This window comes from Electrona antarctica (genome assembly GCF_951216825.1).
Source record: "Electrona antarctica genome assembly, chromosome: 15".
NCBI lineage: Eukaryota > Metazoa > Chordata > Actinopteri > Myctophiformes > Myctophidae > Electrona > Electrona antarctica.
Window position 1 is genome coordinate 12,632,725 of NC_136796.1, and position 26,261 is coordinate 12,658,985.

A 26,261-nucleotide genomic window follows, 5' to 3' on the forward strand; every position below is an offset into this window, starting at 1 on the left:
ATCACCTCTAGTGGATCAAAGTGCCCTAAAAATACTGGCTTCAGCACTGATACAATGCCACTTCGTCTATGCCTGCCCATTCTCAAAACAAAACACCTCTAACGCCGTTCCATAGACCCCACCTTGTTCTTTTCCAGTTTCTGCCTCTGTTTCTCCTCCAGCAAGGACCTGCGTTTCTCTAGCTTCAGCCGCTGCTCCTCCAGCTTCCTCCTGCGCTCCTCCAGCTGGCTCTCCCTCAGGCGCCGGGCCCTGTCCTCCTTCTCCAGCCACTGGGCCTTCTTAGTCGCTGTGGTGTCACCCAGACAGAGAGGGACACGAGTAAAACACACACACAGGAATAGAGAAGTAACAAAGTTACACAGAGCCTTGTGCATGTTGCCTGCACCGTAATGTGTTAATTAAACTTTGAGAATGTTAAAAGGTAGGGTAAGTGATTTTCTTTGGTTAAAATAAGTGTTAAATAGCACTATATTATGATAGTAATAAAGTAGTATTGCTGTAGTGTTTGTTCAGTAACAGAGTCTCTATCATGTCTCTCCAGCATTAAACATACAATGTATTTTCAGGTCAGGATACCACTTTTATCCAATCAGGATAAAGAACTCAGACAGAGGATACAGATTAAACACTTGAAATTGGAAGTGATGTCACAAAGAAATGAGTAGACAAAAATTGGAACTTGAACACCGATAGCTGATAAATCATCTAAACTTTAGAGTCTAAAGGGTATATTGAATTCTACTTGGTTCCATGTGTAAACTCCAAAGGCTTTGATGCACTTTCTAATGCATGATTTTCGCTTGAAGATCTGCTATTTACTTCATGTGACGAAGTGTAAATTAGGCCAACACTGGGACCAGGGTGGGAATGGAAACAACAGACGGGAGACACGCTGTTTATTACCCAGTAATCCTCTCCCCGAGTTCTGAGAACAGTAAACAAGAAGTTTCACACTGAGCTTTACAGTGCCCTCCAGCCGACAACGTATAGCGCCACAGTCTGACTGCCACGGCTCGTTTCGAGCAACAGCGATTAAAAGGCAATCAATCGTCTTTCTTTAAATTCTCAGCACGCTGTTGAGCAGCTGTGCCTCTCCCCCCGCCAGGACGGGCTCAACCCCCCCCCCGAGGTAGATGCACCACATCTCTCACACACTGGCATTTCCTGTTTTCCACTGCTTCACATATATACCACTTCCAGGACAACACATGTTCAGCAGGGTGGGTGGTGGCAGTCTAGTGTTTTTCTTCTTCTTTTTTTTAGAGATGTTTGATTTTTGTTTTTGTAATTTTGATGAAGAGGAGGAGCATGATCCAGTGTATGGACCTTACCTTTCTTTGGGGGTTTGAGCGGTGTGTGTGTCCCTATGTCTGTCTGACACGTACGCACGCACGCACGCACGCACGCACGCACGCGCACACACACACACACCCTGCACCGCTCAGTTCACATGAGTGTGTTCACATGGGTGTGTTTTTAAAAAATTTGTAATTTTGACATTTAATGTCAAAATTACAAAAGCAAAAATCAAACATTGTGAAAATAGCAGTGTGAGCTTGTAGATCGTGATGTCCAGCCATTATAGGTATATGGGAGTACAGTAAGTGATTAAAGCTGTGTGTAGAAGTTAGCGTGGATGCTGATCTCCTAGATGAGTTGTATAAGATGTTGTGACATGAAATTTGAATTAAATCAAATCTGAATGGAATCTGAATTGAATCTGGGTGCTAGTATTGGATATGAATGGTTGGTAGCTGTTGCTGATATGTTCTGCTGTAAATGAGTAATAGCCTGGCTAATAAGCCAGACCGAATATGTCAGTGGACCAAGCATTGTGTGGCTGTCACTGACTACACCCTTGTTTAATTTGATGAATTAATGAATCAAGCAGCCGAGTCTGCGCTAATGGTCTGTACCCTCTGCAATCTGCAATCTGACAAAGATATATAGTTTTAGAAAGATTATTTAATTGTATCTTGGATAACAGAAATGCTCAAACTTGTTTTAGGGATCTGTGCTATTTTCAGAATACATAGATCCTGTGTAGAAAAACTTTCGCACATCTAGATTATTATTACGTTTAAAGGCAAGTGTGTGGGCAACAATATCAACAATAAAAGATAGGCCCACACCGCACGCTCCAGTTTCACAGTCAGGAGTCAAATGTAATGTAAAGCAACGTTTTGGTGGTGTAGTTAGTAGACCTTCCTCCGGCACGAATAGGAATACACAGATCAAAATTGGCCCCAAGAGATAGAGATAGATTTCAGATCTGTTGAATGAGTCTTAAACAATTGTGTGGCATGGTCTGCACTCTTCATTAATGATGTTAATGAAAGATGTAATTAAATATAATCTGTCTGAGAGGAAATGGTCCCAGTTCATGGTAATGACTACCCGTTTTGCATGCCAATTGCCTTTGGCACTGTAGGACATCACAGCAGAATAAAGACTCTTGTGGAAGCGTGTTGGCTTCCACATGAACCCTAGCGTCTATAATTCTGGGGGATAACAGACAATACCAGTGTTGTTTTTGGCAGCAAATTTTTATTTTAGTTTTAGTCATAGTCTTTTGAATAGTTTTCATTTAGTTTTAGTCACATTTTAGTCACCTGGAATGTGTTAGTGTTAGTCTAGTTTTAGTCGACTAAATGCCATGAGATTTTAGTCGACTAGATCTACAGTTGATTTAGTCGACTAAAATGTATCTTGGTGGGCATTGATGCCGTTGTAAGGATTGTTTTTACACTTGCTGAAAATAGCAGATCTACAAGCTTGTAGATCTGACTTAAATGACTTATATTGGATCTCTTGTCCACTAGTCCCTTCCTAACATTTTAGTCTAGTTTTTATTTGTTGACGAAATTGTCAACAAATAATATTTAGTCTTAGTTTTAGTCATCATAGCACAGTTTTCATTTAGTTTCCATTTAGTTTTCTTCAGTGGAAAAAGGTAGTCGACGAACATTTTTCGTCTTAGTTTTAGTCGACGAAAACAACACCGGACAATACCAGATCTGCAACGCGTTGCTAGATTGTAGATATTATATATAGTATATAGCAAAAATATTTGGTGTAGAGGGGAAAAAGGAGGGGGCCTAGTACAGACCCCTGGTGGTCTGTACTAGGCCCCTGGTGGCAAATTAGATCGTGTCAAAGGTCATGTCTCACCATAGACACAGGATCTGACATGAGTTTTGACCTGATGGTCAAGATTAAATGTATCCGCTGAGGCAAGCAGGCAGGCTCTAATAAAAGCCATATAAAAAATGTCAGGACTTGCACAGGACAGTGGAGTGGACACCGGGTTTAAATACGAGGTAGAAGAGGGAAGTTACATACAGTAGAGCAGCTTTCATCTTCAAATGCAAATAAAAGTTAAAAGTGTATAAATAAATAAATAAATAAATAAATAAATAAATAAATAAATAAATAAATAAATAAATAAATAAATAAATAAATAAATAAATAAATAAATAAATAACAAAACATGATAATAATAATAATAATAATAATAATAATAATAATAATAATAATAATAATAATAATAATAATAATAATAATCACGAGCCAGTACATGCACATTAAGATTGGTGAAATTGATGAAATAAATGGTGAAGGAATTATGAACTTTTTAAATTACAGGAATGAATGGCACTATACAAGTTTGTGTTAACTCAATTTAAGTAAAGCTTGTGAAGAGTTCTGGGGCTTTTATGAAGGATGAAGATCAATAGAATTCATGAATGGATTGAAGCAAACCATTAGGCCTCACCGCAGCCAAGATAGGAGGGGAAAAGATTCATGATCACATGTAGAGATTTGAAATGGCATGACTTCTGCATTATGCTGTAGGTAGGTTTTAGTGGGACATCTTACCTTGCACTCGAGTTTGCTGTTCTGAAGCCATGCAAGGGGAAACAATATAAGGTGTCAACAAAGATCACACCAAGGGCAGAGCCCATGACAGTAGAGATGGAACGAGAGACATTGTTGCCAGATTGAAGACAGTCAAAAGGAGCGCACACCAGTATTAAGGAGGTGCCGACCACAGTGAAAAGGTCAAAGTTTAAAAGGAAAAAGCAGTCACAGAAATTTGTAGCTATGAGGTAATGGGAATTTATTACACAAATACCAACTTTAACACATTGGGCAGTATTATGCGTGTCTTAAGTACCAGGTCTTATGACTTAACTTAAGACCTGGAGGCGTGGTCAATGCTGTTTGGCCACTCAGAATAGCCAAATGGCATTGATCACGCCTCCAGGTCTTAAGTTAAGTAATAAGACCTGGTACTTAAGACACGCATAATACTTTCCAATATTGTGTCTTCTTTAGGGTGAGATCAAACCCTGAAGAAGTATGGAAATGCTGTATCCCTACTTTACACATTTAAAATAAGTGAAGATTAACAGATTAAAAAGCTGACCTACATGCTCACAATGCAATGCGTTGTGAGCTTGTAGATCAGCGTACAAATAGTATACAATAGAGCCTTAAAGCCATATCACTTTGTGAATAAAATTATGTTGACTAATCTGTATGATAGAGAATGTTAATATAACTAACATGCGGTTGTTGTATTTGGTCACCCTGCTCTTCTATTGAGAAATGTAATGATACTGCCTGAAGATGAAAATTCGATATCTCCCCTGAGCAAGCAGGTGTTCTCTACTGAAACCCCAGTTAAAGGTATATTCAGTGATTTGGCTTAATCTAAATATCACTTATTTTTTCTTTTTTTCTGGATAATCCTCCCTACTATAGAGTGTGCTGACCATATAAGGAGTTCCTCCCTGTCCCCAGTGAGCCCCTGGGGTCAAAAAACCCTAGTTTCAGTTTTGGTGGCGGGTGGCCAAGCCTTCATCCAATCAGGATGAGAGGGGCCTTCCTCCAATCATGATCGAGTGGGGTGCACATGCTGTTGGCCTGTTGCACTTCCCCCCACTGTAGAGCGTGCATGTGCACATTTTGTTACCGGGGCGGACTGGGTGGTTCTCCAAATCACTCAAATCACTGAATGCTCCTTTAAGTAGAAAAGTGGTTCTAACTAAGTGGTTAAAAAATTCCCATTGCATCGTGGCTACGAGTTTGTGCGGTTGCTCTTTTCTTTTAAACTAAAGGTTGAAGGCAATAGTATAGAAGTCTGTACATACTGTACCAGGTTAGTGACTACAAATTCATGCATTGCAAAGAAAACAATACATTAATCGTCATCTGTGTCTACCGGTCAGAATGTGAACACGGCACAAAGTGACGTCAGGTCTCTGTGGGCTTACCGATATATTTGGCCCTCTCCTCCCTTCGCTCTTTGGCAAGCTTCTGTCGTTGCTCTGAGCTCACCGCATCTGTAGGGAGAAAATAAATAAAAGAGGCTTTTAATTAAATTTCTTATCTTAAACAAACATTGCTGTGAATGTTTTACAGCGTCGCCTGAGGCCGAGCTGTTTAGTTAGTACGTACGGGGTTTATCTGTATGCCTTGTTACAGTACGTCACCAAAGACATAGAACAATTACAGCTATACTGTATTTATGATGTTCAGAAATAGAAAATGAACAGTGCAACTCGTTGTACCACAGAGCAGACTGTAATGTTGTGTATACTGCTTTTGGCACTACATTGTCTGAAGCCAACAATTAATTCACAGACTGCTACCAAGTAACTTGCCATCGATAGCTTTAGTTTAGACACGGGCGTCACATCATTATCAGATGCCGTCTTGTTTTTTTAAGCTAAATATCTTAATTGCATCTCAGAAACACAGATGACACAGTTGATATTGAAGGCATCTAATGAGTAGGAAGAAATTCTATATAAATGTACCATCTCCTATAACTTTGATACACCGCGTTCATAGTTCATATGAACAGGGATGATTTTTCATGTCATGATCCAGCTGTGCAAATGATGTCTCTCTCTCTAAGCGTGGTCGTGGGGCAAAACAATTGGCTGCGACGGAGCTATGCAGAAAACGGGGTCCGCCCCACCGGGATGCCTGCCTGCCTGCAGAGCATGCTTCCTTTTGTGGTTCTCCATGCTATGTAGTAGTATGTGTGTCATGAATTCTCAACCAATCACACCCTGCAGCCTTGGAGACCCATCTCCATGGCAACCCGTCCTTTCCCCTTCCCCACATTCAAATAGTTCCCCGTGCCCCGGCTACGCTTTAGTCTGGTCGATCTGAAGATACTCTGGAGAGCTGACAATAACCCTTCTGGGTCCGGAGGTCTTTTATTATTGTTGACCCACCCCTCTCCTTCTGCACCTCCTTATACCACCATCAGTCTTCCTCTGCAGACTATACACCCTGTCTTCTTTGCATACCATAGAGTGAGAGTATGGCACTCAGCCATCACCATCTGTGGAACTGGGCCCTTTTAGGACTTCATTGAAACAGCTATGTGTATCCTACATGTGAAGATGATGCATGATTTCTTTATCTGTTTTAACCACTTAAACCCTATATAAAGTACTTCATTAACTGGGGTCCCCCAGTTGTCTGTACTTGGCCCAGTCCTTTTTTCCCTCAACACCAAATCTCTTTGCTGAAAATTTCCAAACAATAAGCTCACAGAGCATCACATTGCAACATGAACCCGAGCTTGTAGATTGGCTATTTTTGACAAATGTTCGCCTAGTTTTGTCCCAATGTTTGCCTAATAGTAATATTACATGCCTAGAACAGAGACGACATTATGAGGTGTTTCTCATGTTCAGTGCAATAACAGAACCTCTGGGGTTTCCAATGTTTTCTCACACCATGTACACCATGTGTAGACTAGTCGAGGCTAGAGCTATATCATAATCAAACAAAGTGTATAGCTAGCAGTGCACCTTTTTTGGGCTGCGGGCTGGTGGCAGGGGTGGTTGGCCTGGCATCTGTCTTGGGGGAGGGGTCTGTCTTGGTAGAGAGGTCTGTTTTGGGGCTGGAGTCTGTGTTGGGAGAGAGGTCTGAGACGACAGCCGAGTCATTGGGAGTCAGAGGCTCCTTCGCTGGCACCTTGTCCTCATTCTGGATGGTAAGGGATTCAATAGGCAAGGGCAGAGCTGGAAGACGGAGAAGAAAAGAAAAAGATTAATATTTTATCCATGATCACGTGGAATTACATCTGGTGTACAATACGCATTATGTGTGATAACTGCCGAGCAATACTTAAAGAGTATTACATATGAACATCTCTAGTGGTACATCTCTTGATTGTGACTTTGTCCCTTTCATCTTAATCATCTCTTTGTGGCAGCCTGCTGCTCTTTTGTTCGATGAATCCATCCATTCTTGGATTTTGACATTGACCTTGTACAGTATGTAACCTCGACCTTTGGCCGGTTCGACCAAAACCTTTTTTTTCTTCTTATTTTATTTGAGCAGCCTACTGAACATTCCCACCATGTTTTGTGAAAATCTTTCTCAAGTTACCTTGTTCAAGTTACAAACACACAAACAGACAGACAGCACAGATTTGAATACCCTGCCACAGTCACACATAGCTGTGGGCAGACTAATCAAAGATTTTAATACCCTGCTACAGTCACACACAGCTGTGGGAAGACTAATCAACTGTAAATGTACTGACTCTCTTTACTTATACATATGCTTTTGTTTTGGTCCCATTTCTCTCCATCTCTATCTGTGTTGATATATTTTCTTTTCAAAACAATCAGCAAGGTGATGCTTGAAAACAAAGTGCCCTGTAGGCCAGGTGTATCAGTGCTGAGGTGTAAAGCTGTAATGGTACACATCAGTAATGGCTGCACCCAGGGCACCCCTCTGTGGATTTGTATATGGAAAAGTATTAAGTTGTTTAAACTGAACGCCTTCACTAGCATCATTAGCCTCGCGTATCCAGACAACTATTCCACAATCTCCGAATGCTATATATGATGCTATATATGATGGAAACATTTGGAAATTGCGAGAGGCAACAGTCTGGCAACGCAAGTATCATTAGCCCAACACTCACAGCCTGTTATCCACCATTACATTAACAACTCATCGCATTCACACTGTTCTGTTAACCCGCTAGATAGAATGAAAGCTGCCAGATGCTAGTGTACACCTTACACTGGGTGCATGTGTTTGATCCGATGTATTACACAAGCCAGTCTTTTCCTAAAATCGGTTTACACCTCAGACACCCTGAATGACTACACAGCTACACATTTAACAGATATGCATGCACCACATGGTCATGACATCTTTTTTTATTCGCAAAAAGCATGTGTATACCCCGTATATTAAAGGCTCAGCTGCTACCTAAACTCAGCTGTGCCAAAGCAGTATGAAACGACTGATGAGGTTTTAAACTGTGAAAAGCTACATTACCTTTTGGCCTAGACTAAGGATGATTCTAGAGCTAGAGGGAAGGTTGTGGAATTACAAATCAATAGGGATAATCTTGTAATCCGCCTATTATATTAGCGGATATGTTATGTGCAAATCTGGCATTTGCACATAACAATCTGGCGGCCGCTAGAGGAAAGGTAATGTTTAGGGCTCTTCCTCCAGGGGCATCAAAGCATTCACCATTATTTTCATTTCAGTTTTGACAAAGGCTAACCATAGACTCTAACCATAGACTCTAACGGTTTTCAGGTGGTCCGTGGACCACTGGTGGTCTGTCGAAGTATTGCATGTGGTCCCTAACCATTCATGTAGTAATGTAGGATTTGTTTTTTGTTTTTTTTTGTTTTTTTCCCACTAGTTGAGATACTTGAGAAACAGTGAACTGAATGACCTGGTGAAGGTTGGAGGTCGGGAAATTCAACAGAAAAGGGGAGTTATCTCAAGAGGGGGAAGTGAACCAGATTGTCTGGTTGATTATTATACACATGGGATGCATAGCAAGTGTTACAAAAGCACTAATCTTAGCCCATATCCCCACCCAACACAACAGTGGTGCCCAGGTGGCTCACCCGCTGGCCAAGTGGTCCAGGCGCATGCCACATATAGGCTTTGGCTTAGGTTAAGAAGAACAAAAATATATCATAATTTAATATATACCCATTTTTAACAGGCATGTATAAAAATAAACTGTGGTGACATTACAATTTGGATTCCATAATTGTATGTGACTGGGTCTGGGCCAGCCATGTAAAATAATATCAGCAGCCAAATAAATGGCCACAAACATTCAGTAGCACATCACATGCAGAGGATCTGTGGATTTCTATCTCCGAGATAATCATCATAAGTCCGATGCCCCTCAGTCATTGAGCCAGACACTCACTAACCTGTGACTTTGGGGGTGGGGAGGGGGGTGGGTGACAAAGAGTTTACATTGAGCCAAAAACTAAAAGCAAATCACATCCTGTTTTCATTCCTGCTTTGACTTTGTTTTCACACTTGGTGACCCTCATCACTGCGTTTGGCTGTTCAGCTGCTGCTTCTCTGAGAGTCCAAGCCCAAATCCTTCTCTCGTTCTCTGTCACACACACTAGAGACACAGAGCCAATCTACACAGAGCGATAAAGCCACATGACAGGGGAAGGGACAGGGTGTGAGAGGTGACACAGGAGGAGGCAGGAGGAGAAAGGGCAAACAAATTTCACAGCACACTTCCACAATGACCTTTGGAAAGCAGTGCTAAAATCCCTGATGTTTATTGAACCGAGTGTACAATGGAGTTACAAAAGTGAAAATGATTTTACTGTGTAGAAAGTTCTACTGAGAAAAGGAAGGCTGGAGGACGATGAGAGAGTGAAAGCAGCTACACTACATTCATAATGACAGAGAAAGAAATAAGAAATAAGAAAATTAGTAGGGGAGACAAGGGGAGGGGGGGGGGGGGGTTAGCAACAATAAAACAATACTGAGTAGTGAGTAGAGATGCTGAGGTAGTTCATCAGATTAGGGGTTCAAAGCCAGCTGACTCTACCTTGGCTAATGGTGGGCAGATGGGGCGTGACATGCTCCTTGGGCCCGTGCAAACACTCACTGATCACAGGTTAACCCTGGGCCTCTCACCAACTGCCCCCTTCTAGTATCTTGCCATACAAGCAGCCAACACGACCACGTTCAAATTGGCATCCCTACTTTGTCATTATAGCTGAAAAATAACTGTCCCAGACAAAATTCAACTTTTGGTGGAGAGGGAAAAAAAGGAGGGGACCAAGTATAGACCCCTGGCCCAGAGGGAACCCAGTCAAATAACTGTAGTAGGGATGGTTAAGTAGGGTGGTTAAAGCCGAAGCATGCATAGTAGAATACTAATGTCAGGATAACGTGGTGTGAATTACAGGCCCCATCTGTTACGATGACGCATAAACTACATTCTGAACAACAAGATGTGTGGTCACCTCCGAAGAAGAAAATACATTATTGTAGAGTCTACAATAATGTATTTTCTCCTTCGGAGACCAATATTGTAGCAAAGGGGATGACAAGGAAGTGCGGGACTGGTTGCTCGATGTGCTAAACTACTGACAGAATCTGAACAAGAGAGGTTCTGGAAATTGAATTCCAGGACCATGCATTGAGAAGATGAAAGGAATGGAAGAAAGAAAGTTGGGTCAACTCAGAACCATCCAAAATGGAAGGAAATGTGGTGTCTCTCAGAGGCTGAAGTCACTCTCCCAGGCTGGGCTTATGCTGTAGGTTTTTAACCAACTGGTTATTATCATAATGCGTATGTAGACTGGAGAACAGGCGTGGCTGTGTGCTTCCTCCACTCTCTACTGATATGAGAACACAATAAGGAGTAGGTAGAATTACAAAACACTGGTACAAAAGGATCCGAAATATATCTATGATATATCCATATATATCCATATACCAACAGGTGCAAGGGCTACATACTTATTCACAATACAGAAGTAAAATTCTCTGTACCGAGTGACCTAACCGTAACTGTAACAAAAAGCAAAAATCGGATTTGGAAAAGAAGCCGGGCCCAAAAAAAACAAACATTGATTGATTGATTGAATTTTTCATTCACAGTTAGTAGAATGGGCAGTTGGGCACAGTTCAAACGAAGGTACAGGTCAATACAAAAACTGCTACGAGGAATCGGATGAAACCAGAAAAAGCGCTAAGATTTGTTTACATCAGGCAGGGTTCTCCATTTGCAATTCATCAGAAGTACAAAGTTACAGTACAAAGTACAAAGTTACAGTCAGACAGGAAAAAGTACCTGATTAAGCACCACGCAAAATACATTACTGTGACATTACTACTGCAATTTTAAATTAAAGAACCTGTAATAAGTTTAATATTTTTTTTATGACAGACTAATTACATAAAAGTAAAGTAACATTGTCTGCTGCAGACAATGTGCCATCAAAACATTGCTATATCATTGTCCTCAATAATTGTATCCCTAGCTTGTCATCATCATCATAGTTGTCGTCGTCATCATCAATATCATAAATCATTCAAGTTCCTGAAATTTCGTACATTTCTGCAGCTCATTCCAGGAAAAAGAAGCAGAAACATTCAATGTGTTTTTAAACAAATTCCAGATGAGCCGTAAGCAATTTTAACAAAGCACTGTTTTGTGAACAAAGCTGATAGTTGCCATTAGTCACAAGACATAAACTGCATATTATGTATGAATCTTATGGGAGCTCTGGCTCTGGGTATGGCTTTATAAATGAAAAGGTAACAGTGGCTCCAGGCTCCACCTCCACCTGCTAAAGAAGGCCACTCATACAGAGGGTACAGTGATTGAGTTAGACAAGGTTTCCAGTTTTTAACAAACCTCTGTCTGTGTCCTGTGAGATTAGTTAACTGAAACCAAACTCTGCTGACCAACCGGAGGTTCAGAGTCCACCTCGGACAGAACATAAGTGCATGGAGAACACAGCGAAATGGACTCCCGCAAGGCTCAGTTCTAGCTCCAACCCTGTTCAACATCTACACAAATGATCTACCAACCACCAAATCCCGCAAATTCATCTACGCTGACGACATCTGTCTGGCATTCCAAGCACCAGACTTCGACCCACTGGAACAAGTGCTCACCGAAGACCTCTCCAAACTGGACCAGTTCTGCAAAACATGGCGCCTAATACCGAGCCCAGCAAAAACTGTTTCCAGTGTTTTCCATCTCCACAATGCTAAAGCTGCCAGAGAACTAGACATCTACCTGAGCGGACTCAAACTAAAACATGCACCCTATCCAACCTATCTTGGTGTGACCCTCGACAGAACTCTGTCCTTCAAGGAACACCTAAAAGGGACAGCAGCTAAGGTGAAGTCCAGGAACAATCTGCTCTGTAAACTTGCTGGTGCAAAATGGGGGGCGGCAGCCTCCACCCTGCGCACCTCAGCACTGGCCCTGTCATACTCTGCAGCAGAATATTGTGCCCCTGTCTGGTCTAGGTCATCACACACACACCAAGTGGACACCCAGCTCAACACCACCATGAGAACCATAACCGGGACTATTCGCTCCACACCACTCCCCTGGCTCCCAGTATTATCAAACATAGCCCCCCCACATATCCGGCGAGCAGCAGTCTCTCAAAGGATGCTTCAAAAGGTCAAAGACTCTCCCCACCTACCAATCCATGCAGACATATTTAACCCACCCACTGCTCGACTCCCATCTAGACGACCAATTTGGAAGAACCCCCCCATCAGCTGACTTCACCATCCAATCAGCTTGGAAAAGGGAATGGGAGTCCAATGAGGTCTCAAACAAACACCTGGTGTCAGACCCCAACCAACAGGTCCCTGGCACCACCCTCCCAAGGAGACAGTGGTCTACGTTGAATAGGTTCAGGACTGGACATGGCCCCTGCTTGGCCAGCCTTCACAAGTGGGGCAGTAGCCCAAGCCCACTGTGTGCGTGTGGTGAGGAGCAAACTATGAAGCACATCATAGAAGTTTGCCCTCTCCAAAGACTGGAAGGAGGATTAATCACCCTCCATACAGCAGACCAGGAGGCAACCGATTGGCTAAAGGACTTTGCATTCGCTAAATAAATAAATAGTTAACTGAAATGAGTGACTCTGCAATGTCAATCAACATCCATGCAATAAATCGAGCAGTGTGTGTACAATTTGCACATAATCTCAGCTCACTCAACAGTGCAGTGCAGTGCTTGTCAGCTGTTCACATGACGGGTTCTAATTAACGCAGAAACACAGACTCGCCATGTTCCCGTCCATCTGTGTGCCTAGGCCCCGCCTCCTCCACTCGCCTTCCCTCTGCAGCCATCTCAGGTTTCTGTGCCACTGTGACAGTTTCAAGAGTTATAAATAGGGATGTGCACCCTACGGAGAATGTCAGCCATAAAAGGGACTGACTTCTGCTGAGGCACCTTGGGAAATCACAGCGACTGTATACCTTATTTATCTATGCAGGACAAGAGCACAAACGCCAGTGCATTCTGATTTCTGACCATCTTTCCAGTGGCTTGTAGTCTTTAAATAAACAAGTGATGGAGATTTACTCCATCTGTACAGAAGCTCATGTGGCATGTAGCAGGTCAAAGCGTATGGTGCAAGCTATGGTGCACTAGTAATTTTGCGTGCGTGCGTGCGAAGGCGAGAATGCCTGCGTCTGTACTGTATGTGTGTGCAATGTAATGTATGTGTATATGCTGATGAGTGGGAGAGTGTCATCTGCACATGCTGGATCTGGGTCAGGCCAACCTCAGAAATCCCTGGTATGCACATTTCCCCCATGTTTTCCTTGTGTGTGTGTGTGTGTGTGTGTGTGTGTGTGTGTGTGTGTGTGTGTGTGTGTGTGTGTGTGTGTGTGTGTGTGTGTGTGTGTGTGTGTGTGTGTGTGTGTTTCGTTCATGTCAGTAGATGTACAGTATGTGAGCTATTAGATTGAGTTGATGCTTGATAGCTGTATCATCCCACATAATTTCAGTGTAGAGGGAAATAGTTTAAATGACCACAATGCTGCCAAGAGGCAAAATGTCAAGTCAAAAGGGACATTTTGTCCATTCTGTGTTTCACAGTCACATTTTGCAGGATGTGGGCATGACACACTCTGCACGGAGCACATGTTCGCAAGACGAATATCTCATCCACCACTTCCTGATGGGGAGGGGGGGAATGTGCACGGCTGACCAATAACCGTGCCCCTGGGAATCTGGGATAGGCTAAGGAAGAGATTCTCTGCCCCTATGGCATAACAGCAACATAAAACAACGTGCTCGCTGCTTCCCAGAGAGGCCCTCATGAGAGAATCTTCTGTGGGATGAACATGATCATGTTGTCAGATGATTATATTGATTAGGTGTCCTGCACAGCTTCTCCTTGCTGCTCTGAATGTTTTTTTTCTATCGTTTTTTTTCTATTGTCTATTCTAACTGTATGTTGTTTTTAACTGTCTTATACTGGTGTATTGTATTGTATTGTAAGCATTGTAATGTATTGTATTGTATTGTATTGTATTGTATTGTATTGTATTGTATTGTATTGTATTGTATTGTATTGTATTGTATTGTATTGTTTTGTCTTGTTTTGTATTGTCTCGGACCTGTGAAGCACTTTGGTACAATGAAAAATGTGAAATATAGTAATCGACAATAATAATGAATTGCATTTTTAATTTTTTATGGCGCTTTTCCATGTGCTCAAAGCGCTTTACAATGGTTCATTCATTCATGCATTGGGAAGTGAAGCGGCGAACAGTTGACGCCAGCGTCCTCACTTCCCACATTCACACACCAATGGTGGCAAGCTCACACCGAGGCAACTCATTGGAGGCAATGTAGGGTTCAGTGTCTTGCCCAAGGACACTTCGACATGTGGACAGGAGGAGCCGGGGTTCGAACCGCCGACCCAGGGATCATGGAGAAGGATACTATATCAAATGTAGGTTTTAAGACCTTTATAACAACAAAAAATAAGAAATGTAATGAAAAAAAGACAATTAAACTCCACCAAAAGTAATCAACAAACTACTATAAAAACTGGTCAACAATTTGCCAAATTGCCAAATAATGTAAAAAAGTGGCAAGATTTGTGAAAATAGCTGCTCTACAAAAGCTCACCATGCCTCGCAACGCAATATTTATCTGTGGAACAGAGTCAAACTAATTTTAATACCTCAACTTCTACAATAAATTCCAGGTGCTTGTCAGGGTGGGGGGGTCACCAGTTCAAATAGGCCTATAATTATTTGGGGGGGTCACGGCCTGGAAACGTTGAGAACTACTGGTATACAGTATACACACAGTACATTCACTCACAGCTCCATATAAAAGTAAATAAACAACAATAAAACCGAGAAAACTTGGGTCAATGACTGCAATTAACACCAAATGCTTTCTGCTCTGAACTCATCCAAGTGCCTGAACAACCTAACAGCCCAACATCATGCGACTCAAGCTGTGTGACATTTTAGGGCCCAGGAAACTTTGCACGACCCTTTGAACCTTTAAAAGATTACGAGGAACAGCTGTATTTAGAAAGACTAAGTGAATAGCAGCAACAGCGTACACAACTACAAATCATTGTCAGACAGACTGAAGTGCTGGTTACCAATACCTAGCACGTTGTAGGTACAGTTCCTGATTATAAAGCAGACAGTGGTGACAATTGCAGGCCATTCACACTCACAAGCTGTGTGTGCTATGAACAAGGGCTGAGCAATATACAGTATCACTAATATATCAATATTGTGATGTAAGACTAGATATAGCCTTAGAGTTGTAATATTGTGAAATATGGCGGTGTTGTATTTTCCTGGTTTTAATTACATAAACCCTATTTTACTTTCAAAAGAATTCTACAATCCTTCCAAAACTAGGAAAATATCGGAACTATAAGCTGGTATGGGGGGAATTATATTGTCACAACTCATGTCACAATAATAGATAGAGATATTCAAAAAACAATTGATTTTGTCCATATCGCTAAGCTGTACTATGAACTTGAACAAACATTATACCCAGATAATATATTAATTACCTAGTCATTTACTGACAGTAAATGTGGTGCAACCTCCACCACAGCACCAATAATAAAGATGTAGGGCCCGATTCACTAAGCTGTTTACACTCATATTTTCAGTGTAAAGGAATTTTCCAAACTTCCCACGTTAGTAGTTAGATAGAATAAGGCATTCTATGCACTTATGTCCTTAAAGGAGAAAACCACCCATTTTCAACATTTTACTATGTCATTAATATACCTTAGAGCTGTTGTGTGGAAATAACAAAAAAGTCCCCCCGGTTCTGTGTTTCCTAGAACTGTAAGTATGAAAAAAATCATTAACATGGTGAAACGCATCTTGATGACATCATCAAGATGTGTTTCACCATGTTAATGATTTTTTTCAGATCTCTAGTTCTAGGAAACACAGAATCGGGGGGACTTTTTATTATTTCCACACAACAGCTCTAAGGTATATTAATGACATAGTAAAATGTTGAAAATGAGTGGAATGCCCCTTTAAGAGAAATGCTTTCTATACTGTACTGCTTTTTCCAAATAAAATAAATATATATTAAAAAAAGCTTTGGTCCCATGTAAGTCTGCATCTGAGCAGACTTGAAAAAGAGTGGCCCTCTGCAAAATTCACAGACAAAAAAAAGATCACTGAATCAGGCTACTAACATGGGATGTTGGGAAAATTCCTTTACACCCAACAAATGGGTGTAAACAGCTTAGTGAATCAGGCCCGTAGCCTTTTATATTAGAATGATTGCATGAATTCAAATGTGTGACAGCTATATATGCCAATGATATAGCTTCCATATATGCTGGTCGTGGAATATTAAAAAGGTGAAACAGAACGTGACTCCTTTGAGAACAGGGATGATATCCATGTGCTTTTAGCCACGATAAACTGGGTTACCCAGTCACATAGAAAATATAGAGCACAGCATGAATCATACATAGGCCATGAATGATTTAGCTCATTTTACTCCTTTGCATGTATTGTATATATCATTCGTTCTCATGGAGGGGTCCGGGACCCACAGGGCATCCTTGGGGGTGGGGTGGGGCGCTGGGTTCCGGTGGGTCCCCCAGCTAAAGGAATGATTTGATCTTTGGGTCTGTATTAACGCCCACAGGCACTACACCAGAGGGAGCTCCACTGATCTCATTCCCCTCAGATTCGGCACAAACATGGGCATGAATTCATAAACAAACATCCGGACCGCGGATGAAATTTAGCATCTTTGCTAATTCCAGTGTATTTACGTTGTATTTATTTGTAATGTTCATGAATATGCCCTGTCCCGTCAAAATAAACAAATAAAGTAATAAAAGTAATAAGCACCAACTCCCAACTTGGACCTAGACAAGTCTTCTAGCTTGAGAAAAGAAAGTACCCCCCACTGTTTCTGAAAATATAATTGTACTGCTCCTAGTATTGATGATCTCTTGTATAGTATTGTATAGTATTGTATGTCTTTATGTGTGTGTGTGTGTGTGTGTGTGTGTGTGTGTGTGTGTGTGTGTGTGTGTGTGTGTGTGTGTGTGTGTGTGTGTGTGTGTGCGTGCGTGCATGCGTTTTTTATGTCTCAATGAGTTGAATACACCGGACCACCAGTCCACCACAATTGAAACAAAAGGGATTTTTGTGTTATTATCCATTTAGCATTAATGTATAACTGTACCTTTGTACTTTTGGCACACTTTTTGCAATAAAGTATTCAATCAACCAATCAAATGGGGGTCTGTGGCCTAATGCCTATCAAACTGGGGGACCTTTAGAAACACTGGTGTATAACACTAGAACAGCGGTTCCTAAACCTTTTTGGCCATGCACCCCCTGTTACCTCCTGACCTAGCTGACGCACCACCCACAAAAACTGCATAAGCTATATATATTTCCTATATATACACATATATGAACCTGAATATGGTATATGCAGCATAGGCTATATTCTGCATATACTTGCCATATATTGGCATAATACACTATGTCAATATATTTACTGTATAATAAAACCATAGCACCACCATTAGCCTTTTCATGTCGCGCACCCCCTAGAACGCGTTTGCGCACCACAAGGGGTGCACGCACCACAGTTTGGGAACCACTGCACTAGAATGTTGAAAAAGTCAAAGAGATGCTTTCAAACAATGACAAAACAGGAAAGACACTTAAATCTGCCAAATGTAGTGATCTGAGAAAGGCTTTTACAACATAAAGCTGCCATGTAGACAGGGAGAAAATAGCCTAGGCGTAGGCGTGGTGGTTTGTTGTGACTGCTCTGTAGTCATGGTGATTCTGTTTCACATCCTCAACAATGAGCTCATCATTAGGTCATCTCCCTGAGATGCAGTGACATAGCTTGGCACGTGACTGAGAAAGGTGGGTGCTGACTTCACACAATAAGGAATAGAGGGAATAAAAAGAACAGACAGGATGAGAACAAAGCTAAACTCTCTCTCCATCTCAAACTGGCAAGCCCAGTTTGTGAGATTATAGGGCACAATGTCCATTAGCCATGAGCTCAACCCAAATAGCATGCTTCAAGGAGGGTAGCGACTGGCGAGAGAGAGAGAGAGGGGGGGGGGGGGGGGGGCTGAATAAAAGAGGAGGAACACAAAGACAGAGAAGATCAGCTATGCTTAGGCCAAAAAGAACATCTGGGGGGGGGGGGGGGGGGGGGGGTGTCCTGTTGGACAATCCATTACTCACACAGCCAGGGTGCACAAAGCACAACCCAGCTTTATAAGGCTTGGACATACTGTACAGACGCTCGTTTTAATGTGCGTTTGTACATGCAGCTACTGAGCTCTAACTTCAGCAGAGTGTGGAAGTCTGTGCAAAAACCTTTTTTGTGCGATTTGTTTTTTGTTTGTTTTTTGCACAGTATGCTCCAGATATTACAAACAATGATAATCTGCTGTGTCAAAACCAGCTTTAGCTTTAGTTGTCTGAGATAAGCACATTTGTGCATTGAATAAGAACTAAGAAGTGGTAGAATATCATATCCCTTTTGTTCAATCAAAGACATGTCCTGTGTGCAGCAGCCATAGCACAAGATGAAACAAACATCAGCTGCTGCACCGCAGCCTTGTTTTGGAACCCTTAAGTAGGGCATAACTGTAAGTTACAGTCTCTGCTGACTAATGTTGACCTGGCAGCATGGTGACGTGCGACGAGTATGCTTAATGTCAACGAGGGTCTGATTTCATTGTGCACCAGGGTTGTCCTTCAGTGTGGCCACTGCTGTTGAACAAGCTGATCACAAACATACTGTGGCTAAAGAACTATTGACTATTCACTGAAATAATCAGAAAGTTGAATGGATTTGTTACATAATCAACCTTTGGTGGATACCGGTATGTTATCACCCTGGAACATGCCTGTGGGTTTGGCAAGGCAGTCGAACACGGGAGCAGATCAGCCTCCATATTATGATTAGCCACAGAGCCGATGTTGTATCAAGATGTGCCCCAGTCGAGATGTGTTGCCTGGTTAGGTTTAGGCATTATTTTAGAGGTGATTAGGTATAATGGTTAAATGTAGGCATTCGATTAGAGATGGCTTAGGTATAAGGGTTTATCATAAGGGTTTATCATAATCAAATTGATTTAGTGTAGGCATTTTTCTACAGATGAGATGGTGAAGTTTAGGCATAAAAAGGAGCATTCAGTGATTTGGGTGATTTGGAAAAAAAAACGTTCCCCCTGTTAACAAGATGTGCACATGCACACGTTCTACAGTTGGGGAACGTGTAAGAGGCCTGAGGCCAACAGCACGTGCACTAAGGCCCACCCCCACTCTATCATGATTGGAGGAAGGCCCCTCTCATCCTGATTGGATGAAGGCTGGGCGCTCTAGACAAAAACGAAACCTAAGGTTTTTTGACCCCAGGGGTTCACTAGGGACAGGGAAGAACTCCTATGGTCAGCACACTCTATAGTAGGGAGGATTATTTAAAAAAAGAAAAAAAAGTGATATTTGAATTATGTGTAATAACTGAATATACCTTTAAAGATATGCGTCACCAATTTTCAACTTATCTTCATATATTTGGTCCTCACTAATGCTAATACTTAAAGATACTTAAAAAATAGTAAATTTTTTGTCTACTAGGTCTAGGTCTCTATGTGGAGGGCTGTGGACAGTTCAGAAACCCGCCTACCAGTGACATCATCGGAACGCATGTCATTGCAACAATATTTCAAACTTTAATACAAGATTGGCTCTCCTGTCCTCCTCAACACGAGACACAGAGTGAGAAGACAATGGTGTCATTTTATAATGAGTATTAGTGAGAAACAATTATATGAAGATACCGTATAGGTTGAAAATGGGTGGTCCTTTAAGGGTAAGCATAGATTTGGGCAGTGTGGTTATGTTTTCTAACCACACTGCAGGCAAGGTTTTCTACATAACTCTATAACTGTGGTGGATACTGAATAGGAGAACACATGTTGACAGGAACACATCTAGGCATAACACCAGGAGGCGAATAGAACAAACCTCTTCAAGACGTAAGTGTGCTATTCCAAAGGAAATGTTTGCGAGACGTGATCTGCAGGATTGTATTAGCCCCATTTATGGTTCACCTATTCCATCCACCCACGGCTTGGCAAGTCGGACACCATGCTCATCAATGTGCGAAGCCATCAGCCGCTCAGCGCGGGCACTCACTCGCCTGGCATTTCCCTCAGACGTGCCTGACAAGCCTCGATGCCTCGCATTTGCAGCGTCTGCCACGATATCAAATCTCAAGTGTTTTCAATTCGTTGTCAAACTTGCACATGCGCATTATGTTGTGTCAACTAAAATGAGTGCTCCTCCCAAAAATGTCTTTGAGAATTCTTCCTGGAGAACAAAGAGGTTGGTGACCTTGTCGAAGATAAGAATTCAGAGACCACTGCTGTGACAGGAAAAAGAAGATAGGGAAACAACAACACACAACAAGGGCTAGAATAGCTAGGCAGGCTGCGGTCGATCTGTGATGAAGGAAGCAGTGCAGCGTCATTAAAGAGACTGTTGCAGCAGTAATCAATTGACTGGTGCAGCTGTGTAACAGCATAGCACAGTGGCCATTGGTTCAGAGCCATAAGGCTGCCTTTAATGTATTGAATTTAAGACAATGGAATGATATTAATGTGGGATTGGTCTTTTAAAGCTGAAAACACCAGCCAGAACCTCCTGTCTAACCACCCGGTGAATGTATTGCTGCACAACAACAAGGGAAAGGTTTCACAGTATGTCACTTAAAAAATGATACATATCGAATGTATGACCCTGTACTTGCTTACAAATAAGTTGTAATGTAGATTAGTGAAAGCGTCTCCTTTCCCCCTTTTCCCTTCAGAGCTGCCCAGATGTTCGTCTTTTTAGTTTTTTCTTGTTTGTTCGTTTTTTGTTTTTGCTCCAAAGAAAAAGAAAAATGTTGTAACTTTGGTCACCATTGAGAACATGGGAAATATATCTTTATATGTATATGATTGTAATGTAATGTACTTCTCATGATGTAGTTGTTCATTATGCTTGTACACAAGGACCAAAATAAAAACATAATTTCAAAAAAAAATGATACATATCTTACATAACATACATATAATTGTTTTATGAAGTGGTTACAGATGAAAACAACTGATGACACTGACTGCACTGATCTACTCCACTCCACCCCCATCTCTCTCCTCACCCAAATGGATTGGGGCTGCAGTAAACAGTCTGCATTGCAGCCATCATCTGTGCTCTAATATTAAAGCCAGTGGAGCCTGTGACTGAGGTGGTGTGGTGTGACTTGTGTGAGTGACTTAAACGGTATATGTGTATGCATATGCATGTGTGTGTGTGTGTGTGTGTGTGTGTGTGTGTGTGTGTGTGTGTGTGTGTGTGTGTGTGTGTGCGTGTGTGTGTGTGTGTGTGCAGCTATACATATAACATGTATAGGTTATGTACACTTATCTGTACCGTCACCGACTGTACATTGTGTCACACATACAGTAGATACACACACACTTTGCATATAGAATAAAGTGCATATGCACAGGTCACATGCACACTTAAAAATTCAAGATATAGTCTGCATGCAAAATATGTTGGTGAGATTGGAGACACAAACAGAAATATCTAGCACTGCAAAGCAACATGGGTAAAGGGGAGCTGCATAATAGTAATCAAGCAGACAACTGAAAATCACCTCCAAATATATATAGCCTGCATCCTGCATCCTTAGACTCACTAAATTGAGAAACGATGCAATAATTTCACCCTCCGGGTGCTCAGTACTGTACTCTAACGTTGTTGAAGTACGACTCATAATGTCATTGGAACCCATCTAAAAGACCACCTCTGGGTCCCTTGACCCAGGCCATTACATTGATATCACATGGTTTTCACAACAAAACTAAATCACTAGTAAACAACAATTATTGTATTTATTATAGTTTTTTACTACTAGTACTACTAGACTAGACTATCAGACAGTTGTCCTCTTGCCACCATGCACAGAAATAAATAAAATACGTAATACAAAACATCAAATAAATTGCATTACAACTGCCCATTTAGACTGTAATGGTGGGGACAGCCCAGCTCCGGAGGAAGGAAAACAACCATGCTCTGCAAAAACGGATCCACAGGCTTCTGACTGACCAAACTGAACCTGCAGATTGTTTGCGCAGGCAAGTGCAGAATACTCAATTAAAGGCCTAACTTGCTGAATCATCCCAATTAATCTTAAATTAACTCCACCAACCATTGTGCCACACAGTTCATCTAAAAAGACAGCTATGAAATGTGAGCAACCAACCAGCAAATTAACGTAGCTAATCGGGGGCTGTTATTCATGAATTACCTTGCTTTTTCTTTACAATCTTACTTACTACAAATTACAGCTGAATTTTGCTTGAGCAAGCCACGTAATAACATAGGACTAGGTAGAAGATTAGAGGCCTGTTTTAGACAGAATTCCCTTCTGGATCAATAAAGTATAACAATATATCTAAAACAAATCTCTAATCCAGTTTGTTTTGTTTTCAATTTAGACTAACATTGAATGTTAAACCATTACACCTTATATTACTGGCTACAAAAAAATGTGTGCAGCAGCCAGCAACATACATTTCTCTATAACAGAAAATGATCTCTGCCATGATCTAAGTCACTCCCTTCCTGTGCGATGGACAAACACATGTGAGACATGCAAGCTGTAGGTGTTGTTTCTCCAGTGGAAACTAAATACAAGACATGTGACATACTGTAAGAGTCATTCATTCCCATGTTTAAACTAAGTTTAAGAATGGCCGTAAGTAAGGAAACCCATTCATGACATTCCTCAGATGATGTGACGGAAAACCTACACATGACAAATCAGTCCATAGGCGGATCAGAGCGCTACATCCACAGGACGGAGCGTTTCCTCTCCTTCCTGTGCGAGAGGTCAATGCCGTGGCTGTGATTTATACCATCTGGACCGGGAGCTTCGCTGACGTGGAGCTCAGAGGAGACACACTCGACAGGCTAGTGTAGACGCTCACTCTGCCTGTTCGAGAACCACTGCAGTACAGTGTACGCCTCCCTCATTCCCCCTTTTCCAGGCACTAGCTCAGGCTAGCAAGCAGACTAGCACCACGACAACACCACTGTGCATTTTTTGGCCGATTCAGGCCTCTGGAAAAGAATGCATCGCTTTACTTTCTTGTCCATCCCTTCCACGCCCTTCCCTTTACCCCTTGTCTGTTTTCCCTCCACCCACATGTATAAACATACAAGCCCCGTGGGCTGCAAAGACAACGCATCAGCAGAGCTGAGAGAACTTGAGTACAGTCCAACTGGAGGAAAGATGCTTCTTCATTTTGTTCTCCATTCCAATTCTGACTAAAGGCAATACTATGTCAGAGAATAGGGCTGGGGAAATGTGTGCACGCACCAAACTCTGTTTAATACCTTATTGTCCCAAATATAAGACGACTCTGATTATAAAATGACCCCCATTTCAAGACTCATTTGTGGAAAAAGAACATCGTAGTCTAGCCCCCGCTAGCCCCCGCTTAATAATACGACCCCGTTTTTTAGGATATTTCCATTGGAAGAAAAAGTAGTCTTATATTCAGGCCAATAGGGTATTACAAAAGTAGAGAGGTAGAATATTAGCTCATTTAGAGCAAGCAGACTGTCACCTTGACTCAGGAGGAACATAACATCAGGGGCCAAAGGGGGGGGGGGTTATCATGACTAACCACATCCCATGATTATGTCCATAGACACTTCACTCCAAACAAAGAAACTGTCTATAAGGCAGTAGTAAGGCTGAAAAAGAAGCCACAGGCTTTGGAAAGTTTGGTTTTGGCAAGATTAACATCTGGGTAGTTCATTCACGTAAACCTACACCATTAAAATACTTATAGTATTATACAGACAATTGAAGTTGGCTATACGGCCGGAGCTGTGGGGGCTTTCTCTGCTAAATCAGAGTTCAAACAGTTTCTGTCTGACTGCATCACAGAAAAGGTGGTGCCACTCCTATTGTGAAGCCACAAACAGTGGGGCTTTGAACATGTTATGTCTTGGAGTTCCGCCCTGGTTCCTTGCCTAGATAGCTTATGACTGTCTGTGCTCTTATAAAGACCACTGAAGCCCAAGTTTTATCTTCTATGAAACTTATTACTACCCCCCCCTGCGCGTGCGCGCACGCAAACACACACAATGGCTGAACTGTTCTCAACGGGATGAATTTTTGAACAGAACTGCTGATTTCCATTACTTACTGTACACTTAATGATATTGAAGTTGACAGTCATTTGCACACAGCTGTCATTTGCATGTGGTTTGTTTGTCTTGTAAATTGAATGATATTGTTATATTGATTTGAGTGGCAATAATGTGATTTAGAGTTCTCTGACTTTGAGGGATTATTATCACAGTCAGAATTGTTCTATAGTGCTATCAGACTATAGTGCTATCTATAGTGGTATCTTCTCTTTAAAGATTCAGGTCAGTATAGTTGACTGATTCCATCATGGTATGGACCATGGAACCAGGAGAGATGGGGTGTGGGGTTAAGGAGGTGGGGTCGAGAAGGGTGAGACAACAGGGGGTTTAAATGCATTAGTGGGTAAGCCGACAGCCTGCCAACCTCGGGTTTGAATAAATCACAGTGATATATGGGATTAGATACCCTTTCACAATTCTGACATGGGAGGTGCATCGGTCTGTAGAAACTCCCTGGTTCTTTACAAGAATGAGTCTGAACAAAAGAATGTTTCTGTTTATCTAGGGACTTTGTCTTTTTCAGGGTCCAACAGTCCTGATAATGACACACACTGTGAGCTTGACAGCAAGACCACCTCAGTAAACGGGACCAAAACATGCTCAGAGAAGACATCCATGGTGAAAACCTACAGTTCATATGTGAAAGATTACTGAAATTTCAGTAATCTGAAGACATTATAATGTGACGCACTGACGGTCAAAACATGCAGTAAAAGCATAGCCTGAGAAAAACAAGCTACAAGGCGCCCTCAATGTTGACCAACAATTCTGACCTGTCCTGCAGTCATACACACACACACACACACACACACACACACACACACACACACACACACACACACACACACACACACACACAGACAGGAGGTGGGAACCATCATGAGATTTCCACTTTGTGCCAGTAATGACATATCAATGTTATTAATTATTCTCAATTGTTTTTGACTAGCGACAAAGTTGTGTAAGGAAAGGAAGTATAAAATAAAGTGTGTTTGAGCTGCTGCAAGCTGCAGCAGGCATCTATTCTGTGCATGCTCTCCAGTCTCCACTCTTATGAAGTGGAAGGGGGAGGGCTGCCTGCAGCCTACCACAGAAGTCACCTTCCTTCCACCAAGTAAACATGTACCGGTATGTTTGGTATAGGTGTGTATTAGTAAATGCGGCTTTACACCCCTCGTATCAGGATAATCACATGTAACCTAATTATAATGATACCAGTGTTGTCACAGCTAAAATTAGCAGTGTTTTCTTGGTAGGGGACCAAGTCGACTTAAGTGTTTTTGTGGTTGGTTGGTCATCATGGTGAGCTGGAGTCATTTAACTGCACTAGATCTCTCCAGTGTCAGGCTCATTTTCCATGTCTGTCTGCCTAAAGCTGTGGGCCGCCCGTCAGCAGGACTGACTTGATGCGTCGGTCGGCCCGGAGCAGTAGGCTACTATCAGGCTTTCTGCTTGGGGCATGAAAGCCTGATGATACGGATCTCTTGCACCTCTTGTCGAGCGAAATTCTAGGCCTATTATAGCGGTTCATTCCGCTCTTTGCGTTAAGCGCTGTCGACAATGCAAAGGGTTTCGACTTCCGAGAGCACATTTGGGGTACAGGTCTGGTGGTAGACTGGTACCCATTTCAAATGATGGTTAAAATCATG

General features: G+C 41.9%; 1 protein-coding gene across 2 annotated transcripts in view; it reads right to left on the reverse strand.

Moving 5' to 3' along the window:
- The window catches only part of LOC306938842 (uncharacterized protein), a 42,969-nt gene that overhangs the window by 15,987 nt on the left and 721 nt on the right, over positions 1-26,261 (reverse strand). For both annotated transcript variants that reach the window (XM_079523176.1, XM_079523175.1), the window contains exons 2-4: positions 6,837-7,049; positions 5,280-5,348; positions 123-286 (exon numbers count right to left, since the gene is read on the reverse strand). In XM_079523176.1, the coding sequence (XP_079379302.1) occupies positions 123-286; positions 5,280-5,348; positions 6,837-7,049 (446 nt within the window). The remainder of the gene's footprint in view (positions 1-122; positions 287-5,279; positions 5,349-6,836; positions 7,050-26,261) is intronic.